Below are 13,722 nucleotides of genomic sequence, written 5' to 3' on the forward strand. Positions count from 1 at the left end.
TATGGAGAGAAATCCTGAAATGTTTTCCTCAAAAAACATAATTTCTTTATGACTGAAGAAAGAAAGACATGAACATTTTAGATGACAAGGGGGTGAGTACATTATCTGTAAATTTTTGTTTTGAAAGTGAACTACTCATTTGAAGCGATAGTTCATCAAAATAAAAATTCTGTCATTAATTACTCAACCTCATGTCAGTTCAAACCCTTAAGACCTTTGTTCATCTTTGGAACGCAAATTAAGATATTTTTGATGAAATGCGTTGAGCTACTTTTGTGAAACACGTGTGAAACACTGAAAGAAAATGAATTTTTGAATAAACTTGTTTTTGTTTTCTTTGGGAACCATTGATGTCACATGGACTATTTTGTCACTACCTTGAAAGCATCAGATGCATTGCTGTCTATGCAGGTCAGAAAGCGCTCGGATTTTATCAAAAATATCTTAATTTGTGTTTCATAAATGAACGAAGGTCTTACAGGTTTGGGAGCAACATGAGGCTGAGTAATTAATGACAGAATTTTAATTTACTCCTTTAGGAAACTGTTCACTGAAAGGTTCTTTGGGGAACCCAACAATGGTTCTTCTATGGCATTTCTGCAAAAACACCCTTTAGGAACCCTTATTTTATAGAGTGTAAAGTAGACTAATTATCTCAAAGTGTGTATGTGATCAGTGTTTTCCCACAGTGAAGTAGCTACCTGTTTGTGTGCCCAGCGGGTGTGGGTGAGCAGCAGGGGGCTACAGTTGGCTGGTCAGCTCTAAAGTGAATGGATGAGGAGACACTTTTACTACCTTATAAAAGGCCAGACCTAGGACAGCTGTCACCCCCTACAAATGGTCATGGAAAATTCCTCCAAATTTCTGCAGAAGAGTCCTCACGGGAACTTTCCCCAGCACTCCTGCTGTTTCTGAAAGTAGGCTACCTCTGTTGTTTCCATCAAAGCCATTGTCTTAATGGTGCTCAAACCTTTGTGTAATCAAGACGCATGATGTTCTTGGCACCAGTTAGTGTTTTACAGTTAAATCAGGAGGCCTTGCCTCCTTTTCTACCCTGTTAATTTGTGTCTGCATTCCTTTTCGACATCCCCCAGTAAATATCCAGCAGTGTCGGACTCAAGCGAGCTCCACCGGGATGAAAGTTAATAAGGCAAAGTGTATTAAAAATGGGAAGTAATTGCACAGGATTTGCCTAATATAACCCAGATGGATTGGTTTGGATTTTTTGTTCTTCCCTGAGTTATGTATTTGGGATTTGGTCTGGAAACTAGGAATTTGAATCCTTGGGGCCTGGAGGAAAAACAAGGCAGGAGGGTGAAGGGTGGCTGAGATGCAGGGGACGTTCAGGAGTGGGTGGAGGGAAAGAAGTGGGACGTCCTAAGCTCCTTTCTATAGCATTGCATCTTTCCTCACATTCGTAATACACTTCTAAACAGCTATCCCTGCCTAGGTCCTGTCTGTTGTCACAGAGCTCTAACTGAACGAAGACGGAGACAGAAGAACAAGACAATTTCAGCTGGACAGACTTCAGAAAGTGAGTTTAAAACCATCTGTATTTGACTCCTGAGCATTTACAGCATTTACATAGCAGTATATAATACAAGTGAGATTATTGAGAAATGCAGCATCCATGAGAAATGTTTATTATTCCAAGACATTGAAGCTCATTTTTGCTTTATAATAATGAAGTGAGTGACAGAAATGTAGTCAGAGCAATGCTTAGATGTGGCAGAAACCTTTAGTTTGAATTGAAAACAGTTGTAGGTAATGATTACTGACAAGGATGTTGGCTTGTTTTTGGACGGATCTGAGTGCATGGAATTGCCTGTGTAGTCATATCCTGTAGAGTTCAGATGTTGGCCATGTTTCTGCCTCTTAGGCAGGCCAACTCTACCGTTCCAGAATAAACAGTAGAGCAAGTCCCTAGAAATCAAAGGAAATTCTGTATTTACAGAAGGCATATAAAAACAAGTGATGTACAAGAGCAATTAAAATGTAACCGTAAAAGCAAACACAGCTACAGAGAAAGATCATCTTTAGTCTTGAAACACAAGTGTAGGCAGATGTTATGAGAATCCAGGAGGGATAATGATATCTGAGGTGGTCTGTGATTTGTTTTACAGCTATGAAAACAAATAATAAGGCCTTAAAATAAAAATACTGTAAAAAGTGGTAACTGCCAGTTATTACCTCAAAGAGCTATTTCTACTTTTGTTGTTATAAAGTAATGTATTGATGTCAATTCTGTGATGTTGAATAATACACTGTATTTGACTCAACTAGAACTTTTTTTAAGCATACAGTAGTCAGGATGAGATGCATGTGTGAATAACTATCTCCAGATCACTGAATGTGAGGAATGGAAAATCCGTCATGCAATATCTGATTATATGCACCGACTTGTCTTGTTTCTAAGAACTGCCTAGTTATAGCAAGATCAAAATCTCAAACCCGCATTTAATATTTATCATATATGCCATGGGGCAATATCTGTTGAAAAATTATAGCCATAGACTCTAAAAAATGGTGGTTTAAATACAACCTACACTATGAGTCAAAAGTATTTGAACAGTAAGATTTTTAATGTTTTTTTAAAGAAGTCTCTTCTGCTTATCAGGCCTGCATTTATTTAATCCAAAGTGCAGCAAAAACAGTAACATTTAGAAATTTTTGTTTTCTAATTGAATATATTTTAAAATGTAATTTATTCTTGTGATCAAAGCTCAATTTTCAGCATCATTACTTCAGTCCTCAGTGTCACATGATCCCTCAGAAATCATTCTAATATGCTGATTTGCTGTTCAAGAAATATTTTTTGTTATTGTTATTATCAATATTTAAAACAGTTAAACACATTTTTTCAGGATTCTTTGATGAAAAGATCCAAAGATCAGCATTTATCTGAAATAAAATGCTTTTGCAACATGATACACTAAACTATTCGAAAGTCAGTATAATGTTTTTTTTAATTAATGATAAAGACATTTATAATGTTACAGAAGATTTCTATTTCCGATAAACGCTGTTTTTCTGAACTTTCTATTCATCAAAGAAACCTGAAAATGTCTACGCTAAATTTCTACTAATAATACATGTTTTTTGAGCAGCAAATCAGAATATTAGAATGATTTTTGAATGATCATGTAACTGGAGCAATGATGCAAAAAATTCAGCATTGAATCTCAAGAATAAATTACATTTTAAAATACATTCAAATAAAAAACAGTTATTTTAAATAGTAAAAATATTTCAAAATTTTACTGTCTTTGCTGTACTTTAGATCAAATAAATGCAGGCTTGGTGAGCAAAAGAGACTTCCTTACAAAACATTTAAAAAATCTTACTGTCCAAAAACTTTGGTAGTGTAGTTTTTATTAACATTTTGGATTTGTTTTTATTTTTATATTTTCTATTTTATTTGAATTTAGTTTTAGTAATTTTGTTGTGTTTTTATCTTTTTTTTTAACACGTCTGTAGTTTTTATTAAATATTGTTTTAGTTTTAGTTTTTTTGGTGCATTAGGTTCAATTCAAAATGAAAAATGTTGAAACTAAATTTTTTTTTTTTTACTATTTTATTTCAGATAAAATTAATTTCAAGTAATGAAAACAACAAACAGCTAAAACCAGCCTAAGCTGGCTGGCTGGTTTTAGTTGGTCATCCAGCCTGGTCTTTGATGGTCTTACATGGTCAGCAGGCTTTAGAGGGTTTTTGTCCACTTAAACCAACTAAGACCAGCCAACCAGCTTTTCAGTAGGGTTAATAAATGCTGTTAAAAAACACTAAACTTTATTGTAAGTGTAAATTGTAAAGCTAGCTAACAATCCTAACCAGCACACCAGTATCCAAAACATATGGAGGTGATCAGCAATGCTGGCCTTCTCAACAGGGCACTTTCACTGCTTAAAAAATAACTATTCCTGTTAACACATTTATTTGCAATTACCTTTGTTGTTATTTTTTTTTTACAAGGTCTCACCCCCACTTGTCAGTCTGCCCCCTCCTTACTTTCCTAGAGGAGACGACGGGAACAGAACAGACCCCCATAGCACGTCTGTTCTTTCTCTTATTGGGCCTCTTAACGACAGCTATACATTTGTTCATCCATCCAGCTGTGTGTGTGGCAGGGTGAATGTCCTGTACCCGGTAACTATGAAGGCCACATATGTGCTACTTTGCGTGGGTCTGGTTGTTCTTCCTGCTACAATCTGTCAGTCTCCTGCTGAACGTGACTCTTACACTGTAAGTAATTGTGACAATTTCTCCCTGTTCTTCTCTCTTCCTCTTCCATCCCCCTTCATGCTTGAACATGTACATGTCTAAGTACCTTCCTATGTAACTCAGCATAGTGTGGTTGTGGTATTGTATACTATCAGACATCAGTTTGCATTAGAAATCATGTTCCTGTCAATACAAGTGTTTGAGTGTGACTGCTAATGATTAAAGATAACACATAATAAAGTGTGTTTTCTCTGCCAGGAGTGTACAGATGGCTATGAGTGGGACGTGCAGACTCAACTCTGTCGAGGTGGGTGGAAGGTCATGTGCCAGAGAAAAAAAGAGAGAGAGAGAGAGATGATGAGAAAGTGATGCATCTCTCCTCTAATTATCTTGGTTAAATGTCACATGCACAATCCCTCTGTCCTGCCCCTGTGTCTGGCTGCATCTTTGAATTTTAAAATACACTGTGTCCTGAATTGACACAACATGTTAAAGCACAGACGATTACAAGCAAGGTAGCCCCGCCCACTGTGAAGTCTTATTGGTCTAAAAAGCTGCTTCATATAAAAGCATGGCTAAATTATGTTTATGTTTTTTTGATGTTAAAATACTTTCTGTCCCAGTGTAATATTCTAGATACAACATATTCCAACCAAGCACAACACAATAAAAAATATAGCTGCAAGCAGCAATTACAGGGCCAAGCATTCAAAGGGAAAATGAGGAGCTAAGGATGGCATGGAACACCAGACCAACTGCAACATTGAGTGAAAGGAAGCCATTTTAAGATTATTTTAGTCAAAATGACAGAAAAATTATGTAGAACGCCTACAGACATGATTTAATGGCTTATTACGTTTGACCAACAGGTGGCGCTGTTATCAAAACGATGTGGTGTGTTTAGTGTGAGGTGACAAAGGCACACACAAAGTTTGGTGTCATTATGTCAAAGCTTTGCAGAGATAAAGCCTCAGAATCATTTTAGCATCAAGCCTAAAAAAACGGTTTCATCTATCAACATGAAATCCATAACTTTTTATCAGCACAGTCTGAAGATGATCTGTTTCGATTTTGGTGAAAATCGGATGAACGGTCTAGGAGGAGTTCGAAAAAGTATGTTTTCAACATGAATCAAAATGGCGGAGAGGAAGTTTGTCCAACTGTAGCATAATTGGTATCTATGTTGTCGGCATGACCCAAGGAATATTTTGAGACCAGTTTCATTACAATAGGCTAATGCAATCTACATTTATTAGCATTTTTGGAAATTTCAAAATTAGCAGTTAATGAATGGCTTATTACTCTTGACCAATAGGCGCTGTTACCAAATTGATGTCTAGTAATCAGTGTGAGGTGACAATGCCACATACAAAATTTGGTGCAAATATCTCAAAGCTTTGCAGAGATACAGCTTCAGATGCACTTGGGCATCTTTTCAGCGAATTCGTTGATGCGTTAAATAAAAACGGTTTCGAATATCAACACGAAATCCATAACTTTTTGGCAGCGTGGTCTGAAGATGATCTGAGTCAAGTTTGGGGAAAATCAGACTAACGGTCTAGGAGGAGTTTGAAAAAGTAGGTTTTCTACAATAATCAAAATGGCGGACAGGAAGTTAGGCCAATTTTGGCATAATTGGTATCAATGTTCTCGGCCTGACCCATGGAATATTTTGAGATCATATTCATTACAATAAGTCATTTTTCTCATAAGTTATTAGCATTTTTTCTAAACTTTTGACCACAAGGTGGCGCTGCCACCAAACTTTTTGTGTATTGTCAGGGCATGGTGACGAAGATACATACCGAGTTTCGTAACGATACGTTATTGCGTTTGTAAAATATAGCATTTTATAACAAAATTCAAAATGGCTGACGCCCAAAATGGCTGACATGGGAAAATTGCATATGGTTCGACTCGGCATGCTCCTCCGAATCTAACGGGATGAGTTTCGAGATTTTTGGCCAAAGCACTGAAAAGTTATAAGCAAAAATAGCCAATTTTCATATCTCTTGACCACTAGGTGGCACTGTGACGTAACACTGCAGGAGATATGGCCTCACATCCATTTTTGCATGCTTTTCGTAGAATTAATTAGCGTGTTATTCGAGAACTGTTTGTCCAATCAACTTGAATTCCATAACTTTTTGCCAGCATGGTCTGAAGATGATCTGAGCCAATTTTGGTGAAAATCAGACAAACCGTCTAGGACGAGTTCGAAAAAGTAGGTTTTACAAATGATTAATTATAGAAAAAAAAAATAAACCTTACGATTTTTGAATTTTTGAAACTCCAAACTTGCTATGGTTAATGTTGGGACTGTCCTCTATCAGTGTGCCAAATTATACAACTTTCCCGCAAGCGGTTCTAGGGGCTGCCATAGACTTGCGGCGGAAGAATAATAATAAGAAGAAACAGAACGGATACAATAGGTGCCTACGCACGTTTGGTGCTTGGCCCCTAATTAGAGGAATAGTTTTCACCCAGAAATGAAAATTCTGTCATTGATTACTTACCCTTATGTCGTTCCAAACCAGTAAGGCCTACGTTTACTTCGGAACACAAATAAAGATATTTTTGATGAAATCTATGAGTTGACCCTGCAGACAGCAATGCAACTGAATATAAACCTAAATTCTGTTCTCTTTAAATAGACATAAACGAGTGTGAGACTATACAGCAGGCTTGTCAGGGAGAGATGAAATGCTTTAATCACTACGGTGGTTACCTGTGCCTTCCTCGCTCCGCCTCCGTGATCACCGCACCTGAGACCACCAGCCAATCAGAGCCCAGCGTGCCTGTGGAGAGTAATGACTCCTTTAACCCCTGTCCAGTAGGCTACAGAGCCCAAGGAGAAAGCTGCATGGGTGAGTTATTTAAAGCCAAATTCAGGGAAATTATATGGTTTTATATTGTATATGTGCATCAGTATGTTATCCTGAAGCTCTTCGTCATGTTTTGGACAGACATCGATGAGTGTGAATTGAACATGCATGACTGTCAGCCCAGCCAGGAATGCATCAACACTGTGGGCACCTACACCTGTCAGTGCCCTGAAGGCTACAACAAGATTGGCATAGAGTGTGTGGGTAAGAAAACAAATGTGACCCTGGACAGCAAAAACAGTTTTAAGTAGCATGGGTATATTTGTAGCAATAGTCAAAAATACATTATATGGGTCAGTATAATTGATTTTGCTTTTATGCCAAAAATCATTAGGATGTTAAGTAAAAATCATGTTCCGTTAAGATATTTTGCAAATTTCCTACCATAAATATATCAAAACTTTTTGATTAGTAATATACATTGCTAAGAACTTAATTTGGAAAACTTTAAAGGTTATTTTCTCAATATCCAGATTTTCCAATAGATGTATCTCAGTCAAATATTGTCCTATACTGTCCTAACAAACCATACATCAATGGAAAGTGTGGATCAATGGATGATGTATAAATCTCAATTTCAAAAAATTGACCCTTATGACTGGTTTTGTGGTCATGGGTCACAAATAACGTGTCTTAACATCTGTCTTGCATCTTTAATTGCCACTTTTACAGAGTTTAATTCAAGATTTATAGCATTTTGAGGTCAAGAATCAACATGGTCCATTTAATTTAGCATAAGATTAAGCTTCTATGCTTCTGTATCTCTGTATCTGTTAGATATCGATGAATGCAGGTACAGGTACTGTCAGCATCGCTGTGTGAACGTGCCAGGATCTTTCTCTTGTGAATGTGAGCCTGGCTTCCAGCTAGCAGGAAACAACCGATCCTGTGTTGGTAAGTTCTTAAAAACCAGATACATATTCCAGCAACCAAAATTTGCTTACATGCTCATATCATTAATTCCAAGGTCTGTCATGAAACTCTAGATCATTGGTCTCAAACTCAATTCCTGGAGGGCCACAGCTCTACACAGTTTAGCTCCAACCCTAATCAAACACACCTGATCCAGCTAATCAAGGTCTTCAGGATTACTAGAAACATTCAAGCAGGTGTGAGTTGGACCTGGTCGGAGCTAAACTCTGCAGAGCTGCGGCCCTCCAGGAATTGAGTTTGAGACCAAACTGATAATATTCACAGCGTTAAAGTACTTGGCACAAGCTGATTGGTTCATGTTGTATGCGCAGCCAATGAGCTTGCTGCTTTAGCATCCACTAGAGCATTTCGCTGCATGCTTTCAGAGTTCCTCTAAAACCCTCCACCTCCCCAGCTCCAACTGTATGGATCTGTTATGGGTTATCATATATGCCATTTGTGCAGCAGCAATATGTCTTAAATCAGGGTTTGTACAAGGTGCTTAAAGCGCTTGAAGTACTTAAATTTGACTTTTTGACTTTTCTTTCAGTTTATTTATTTATTTTTTTAATTTGAAAGAGAATTTGGACAAGTGAGATCTCTGTTTGAAGTAAGTCCTTAAAGGAACACTCCACTTTTTTTGGAAATAGGCTAATTCTCCAACTCCCCCCTAGTTAGTAAGTTGAGTTTTACCGTTTTGAAATCCATCAACCGTTCTCCTGTTCTGGCGATATCACTTTTAGCATAGCTTAGCATAGATCATTGAATCCTATGAGACCAATAGCATCGCGTTCAAAAATGACCAATGAGTTTCGGTATTTGTCCTATTTAAAACTTGACTCTTCTGCAGTTATTTCGTGTACTAAGACCAGCGGAAAATGTAAATGCGATTTTCTAGGCCGATAAGATTAGGAACTACAATCCCATTCCGGCGTAATAGTCAAGGAAGTTTGCTGCCGTAATATGGCCGAAGCAGGCGCAGTAATATCACGCAGCACAACATGACCAACTGCATGCACAGGGAGCGTTCCTCATTGGAAGTTACCTAGCTGGGAACTAATTTCAGGCGCTGCGTGATATTACTCCGCCTGCTTCGGCCATATTACAGCAACAAACTTCCTTGACTATTACGCCGGAATGGAAGTGTAGTTCCTAATCTTATCGGCCTAGAAAATTGCATCTTTACATTTTCCGCCGGTCTTTGTACACGATATAACTGCAGAAGAGTCAAGTTTTAAATAGGACAAATATCGAAACTCGTTGGTCATTTTTGAACGCGATGCTATTGGTCTCATAGGATTCAATGATCTATGCTAAGCTACGCTTAAAGTGATATCGCCAGAACAGGAGAACGGTGAATGGATTTCAAAACGGTAAAACTCAACTTACTAACTCGGGGGGAGTTGGAGAATTAGCCTATTTCCAAAAAAAGTGGAGTGTTCCTTTAAAAGTCCTGGAATTTCATTTTACAGTATCTGTACAAACCCTATTAAATACTCACAGCACCATATCAACGTATGTATTGTAGGGTTGGGCTGATAGACGATGCCATCGCTTATAATTCTGTCTTTTTTTCAGTACACAAGCTTCTAACGTGTCTCGTCTTTGTCATCAGATGTAAATGAGTGTGAGATGGGAGCATCTTGTCAGCAAAGGTGTTACAACAGTTATGGTACGTTCCTGTGTCGCTGTGAACAAGGCTATGACCTAGGACCCGACGGCTTCTCATGCAATGGTTAGTGCGTAAGACATTACCCTAATAGTTTTTGACCAATTGATGATGTGCTGAATGTAACTGGCTTTCATTCTCTCCTCACAGATATTGACGAGTGCAGCTATTCCAGTTTCCTTTGCCAGTTTCAGTGTGTGAACGAGCCTGGAAAATTCTCCTGTGTTTGTCCAGAAGGTTACGAGCTACTTGGAACACGACTTTGCCAGGGTACTGAAACAAAGTGCCTTTTTTAAACTTGTTTCATATAATCATATTTCACTTGGTTTCATTTTGTCATAATTCTGTGTGTAGACATAAATGAGTGTGAGACAGGCGCTCATCAGTGTGGGGAGGGACAGGTCTGTGTGAACATCCATGGTGGACATCAGTGTGTCAGCTCCAACCACTGCCAGGACCCCTACGTCCAGGTCTCAGAGAAGTGAGTGTCTATTATATAATTAAAAATATCTTAATTTGTGTTCCGAAGATGAACAAAGGTCTTGTAACAACATGAGGGTGAGTAATTAATGACTGAATTTTCATTTTTTGGTGAATTATCTCTTTAACACCCCTCTCTCTTTTTTCTTGCATCACTTTCTTTCGGTCCAGTCGTTGTATATGTCCAGTAGTGAAGCCAGAGTGTCGTGACATGCCCTTCTCCATTGTGCATCGATACATGAGCATCACTTCTGAACGCTCCGTTCCCTCTGACATCTTCCAGATCCAGGCCACAAGTGTCTATCCAGGAGCTTACAACTCCTTCCGCATTCGTTCTGGAGATGAAAATGAAGAATTCTACATACGGGTTAGTCAGAGACACAACACAGTTTAAAAATCAGAGTAAATACTGGTGAAAATGGTTTTGTTCTGCATTCTTTTTTATTATATTACATTCCTTTAGGTTCATTTGGGTCCATATTTTTTAAAAAGAAGTCTTTTATGCTTTGATAAAAAATAAAGTAAAAACTGTAATACTGTGAAATATTATTGCAGTTTTAACAATTGTTTTTTATTTTGATATATTTTAAAATGTATTTTATAACTGTGATAGCAAAGCTGGATTTTCATTACCATTACTCCAGTCTTTAGTGTCACATTATCCTTTTAAAATCATTCTAATATGTTAATTTGGTGGTCAAGAGACATTTCTTGTTATCAATGTTGTAAAAACAGCTGTGCCGTCTAATAATTGTGTAAGAATTAAACGTGGAAAAAAAATGTGTAAATTCAAGATTATTTGATAAAACGAAAGCTCAAAAAACATTTAGTTAAATTTTTGCAACATTATATACAGTTGAGGTAAATAAGTTAACATCTTGCAGAATCTGCAAAATGTTAATTATTCTACCAAAATAAGAAGGATCATACAAAATGCATGTTTGTTTGTTTTTTTTGCCTTTTTTTTTTTTTAGTACTGACCTGGCTCACATAAAAGACATTTACATGTATTCCACAAGAGTAAATGAACTCATTCAAAAGTTTTCATACACTTGATTCTTAATACTGTATTGTTACCTGAATGATCCACAGCTGTTTTTTTTGTTTTTGTTTTTTTGTGATAGTTGTTCAAGTCTCTTGTTTGTCCTGAACAGTTAAACTGCCTGCTGTTCTTCAGAAAAATCCTTCATGTCCCACAGATTCTTTGGTTTTTCAGCATTTTTGAACTGAGGAACTGAGGAACTCAAATGCAACTATTACAGAAGGTTCAAACACTCACTGATGCTTCAGAAGGAAACACAATGAATTGGAAGCCGGGGTGAAAACTTTTTGAATTTGAAGATTAGGGTAAATGTAACTTATTTTGTCTTTTGGGAAACATGAAAGTATCCTCTGTAGCTTCCAAAGGGCAATATTAAATGAAAAATTATCATATTTAGGCAAAATAAGACAAATGTGCACATGTTCAAAAGTTTTCACCCTTCAGCTCTTAATATATTGTGTTTCCTTCTAAAGCATAAGTGAAAAAATTGTGTTGGAAAGGGTTTAAATACACAAAAATGCTAAAAAAAAAAAAAAAATAAAAAAAATAAAAAAATAAGAATTTGTGGGACCTGAAGGTTTTTTCTGAAGAACAGCAGGCAGTTTAACTGTTCAGGACAAACAAGGGGTTCATGAACATCTATCACTAAACAAAAAAAACTGTGGATCATTCAAGTAACAACACAGTATAAGGAATCAAGTGTATGTAAACCTTTGAACACTGTCATTTTTATAAATTAAGTAATAAGTATTTTATGTGAACATCTTATTCAGGTCAGTACAAAAAAAAAAATAACATGCATTTTGTATGATCCCTTTTATTTTAGTAAAATAATTAGCATTTTGCAGATTCTGCAAGGTGTATGTAAACTTTTGACCTCAGCTGTATGTCTTTAGTGTCGATTTTGATTAATTTAATGCATACTTGCTGAATAAAAGTTTTAATTTAAAAAAGAACATTTTTAATACTTGAACACATATTTGTTTATATTGGTTAGTGATTTAAAATAGTGCAGTATTCTAAATATGTTTGTCCTATTTAACATTTTCACTTCTTAGTTTGAAGCTTAGTTTTAAGTTTTGAAAATCCCAAAACTTTCAGTCTGAGTTTAAATGAAAAATCTCAGATTCTCATCATTCTGGACTTTTGTCATTTCTTGTTTCCAGCAAATCAACAACATCAGTGCCATGTTGGTTTTGGCCAGAGCAGTGACTGGACCGAAGGAGTACGTTCTCGATTTGGAGATGGTGTCTGTCAATCCTCTCATGAACTACCAGACCAGCTCTGTTCTTCGTCTCTCCGTTTATGTTGGGCCTCATGCTTTCTGAGGAGAGAGAGATGGAGAAACAAACGTAGGACAAACACTGTATGACAGAGTATTTTTTCTAATTCTTTTTTTAGTCTATTTTTGCTATTATGTGTTGAAAATTGGCAACACAGTTCTACAATTCACCACCTAATGATGTGAAATCATGTTTTTTTGTGGCCGGTGACTGCAGGCCTATTCTGGGAAGCGCTAAAGCATCTGAACATTCATTCCTCTCACTTTGTCATTCTCACACATACATGCAGCATACAAACACACACACATATATCTGCGGCAGATATTTCAATACGATGCGTCAAGATAGAATTTCTTATTAGTACCAGCGAAAACTAAAAATAATTATCTAACCTACATACAAAACACATTCCAGAGAACTTTCATCTAGTGTAATTTCATAAAACACTAACAAACAAAAGAAAAATCCAGGTCTCTAAAAGAACCAATTTCTATGTAAATAATTAGTGAAACCATTCTTACATAAATTGTTGCCTTTTCTCTTGTGATTATTGAATTTCTTCTGCTTGTGTTTACTCAGACTTTTATTTTTTGCATAATTACATTGTTATAGTAAAACAATCGAATCCTTCGTTCAATTGTTTTTTTTTTATGATCTTTATTTTTCCTTTCTGGTCTTTATGCTCACATTTTGTGTTTATGCTAATAATTTGGTTAAATATTCTTTTGATTGTGAGTGTTTATGATCAAAATAAAGTAAATTGTATTACTCAGGTGTCTCCACATGGTGACAGTGTAACACTGGTGGACACATGCTGAGTTTTACCTGTTTTGATATTAGCTGAAAGAACCATTATTACAGTCACGTTTAAGGTCAAAAGTTAATAAAAAAATAAATGTCACATTTATATTATTTTTACTTGTGTTATTTTAGGGCTACTATACTTAATAACACTCTTTTTCGGAAAGCCCATTCTCAACTTTAAAAGCTTTAAAGTCATCCTGATTTACATTTACCATACTTCATTGACAAAAAGTAAAGAAGTTAATGAATAGAAAGCAACAAAATGACTACAATATGAAAACCGATAGCTGTAAATGCTAATTAGAGTACCAAAAATGTTTTTGCAGGACATTCATTAACATAAATTCATCAATGGACTGGTCATCTCACACACAGTAGGAAGTTCTGTTTGAGTCAGCGTCTGATTTATTACTGCTATGTGTGTGA

General features: G+C 36.4%; 1 protein-coding gene across 2 annotated transcripts; it reads left to right on the top strand.

The window, feature by feature from the left end:
- The first annotated feature begins 89 nt into the window (after positions 1-89).
- Positions 90-13,399, top strand: efemp2b (EGF containing fibulin extracellular matrix protein 2b). Of its 2 annotated transcripts, none has more exons than XM_073824145.1 (11): positions 90-1,534; positions 3,973-4,242; positions 4,480-4,528; positions 6,876-7,088; positions 7,188-7,310; positions 7,884-8,000; positions 9,634-9,753; positions 9,838-9,957; positions 10,042-10,168; positions 10,339-10,534; positions 12,376-13,399. In XM_073824145.1, the coding sequence occupies exons 2-11, from the start codon at positions 4,153-4,155 to the stop codon at positions 12,535-12,537; spliced, it is 1,317 nt and encodes a 438-aa protein (XP_073680246.1). In that variant the 5' UTR covers positions 90-1,534; positions 3,973-4,152; the 3' UTR covers positions 12,538-13,399. The 2 variants fall into 2 exon arrangements, with proteins under 2 accessions (XP_073680246.1, XP_073680247.1); XM_073824146.1 differs by having other exon boundaries at positions 4,113-4,242.
- Positions 13,400-13,722: the final 323 nt, after the last annotated feature.

Source organism: Garra rufa, chromosome 19 (assembly GCF_049309525.1).
Source record: "Garra rufa chromosome 19, GarRuf1.0, whole genome shotgun sequence".
Classification (NCBI taxonomy): domain Eukaryota; kingdom Metazoa; phylum Chordata; class Actinopteri; order Cypriniformes; family Cyprinidae; genus Garra; species Garra rufa.

Excerpts from the sequence above, each read along its gene's own strand:
- efemp2b (XM_073824145.1), top strand. The coding sequence starts at position 4,153 with ATGAAGGCCACATATGTGCTACTTTGCGTGGGTCTGGTTGTTCTTCCT. Across the intron at positions 4,529-6,875 it reads GCAGACTCAACTCTGTCGAG|ACATAAACGAGTGTGAGACT; the intron begins GTGGGTGGAAGG and ends CTCTTTAAATAG. Across the intron at positions 10,535-12,375 it reads ATGAAGAATTCTACATACGG|CAAATCAACAACATCAGTGC; the intron begins GTTAGTCAGAGA and ends TCTTGTTTCCAG.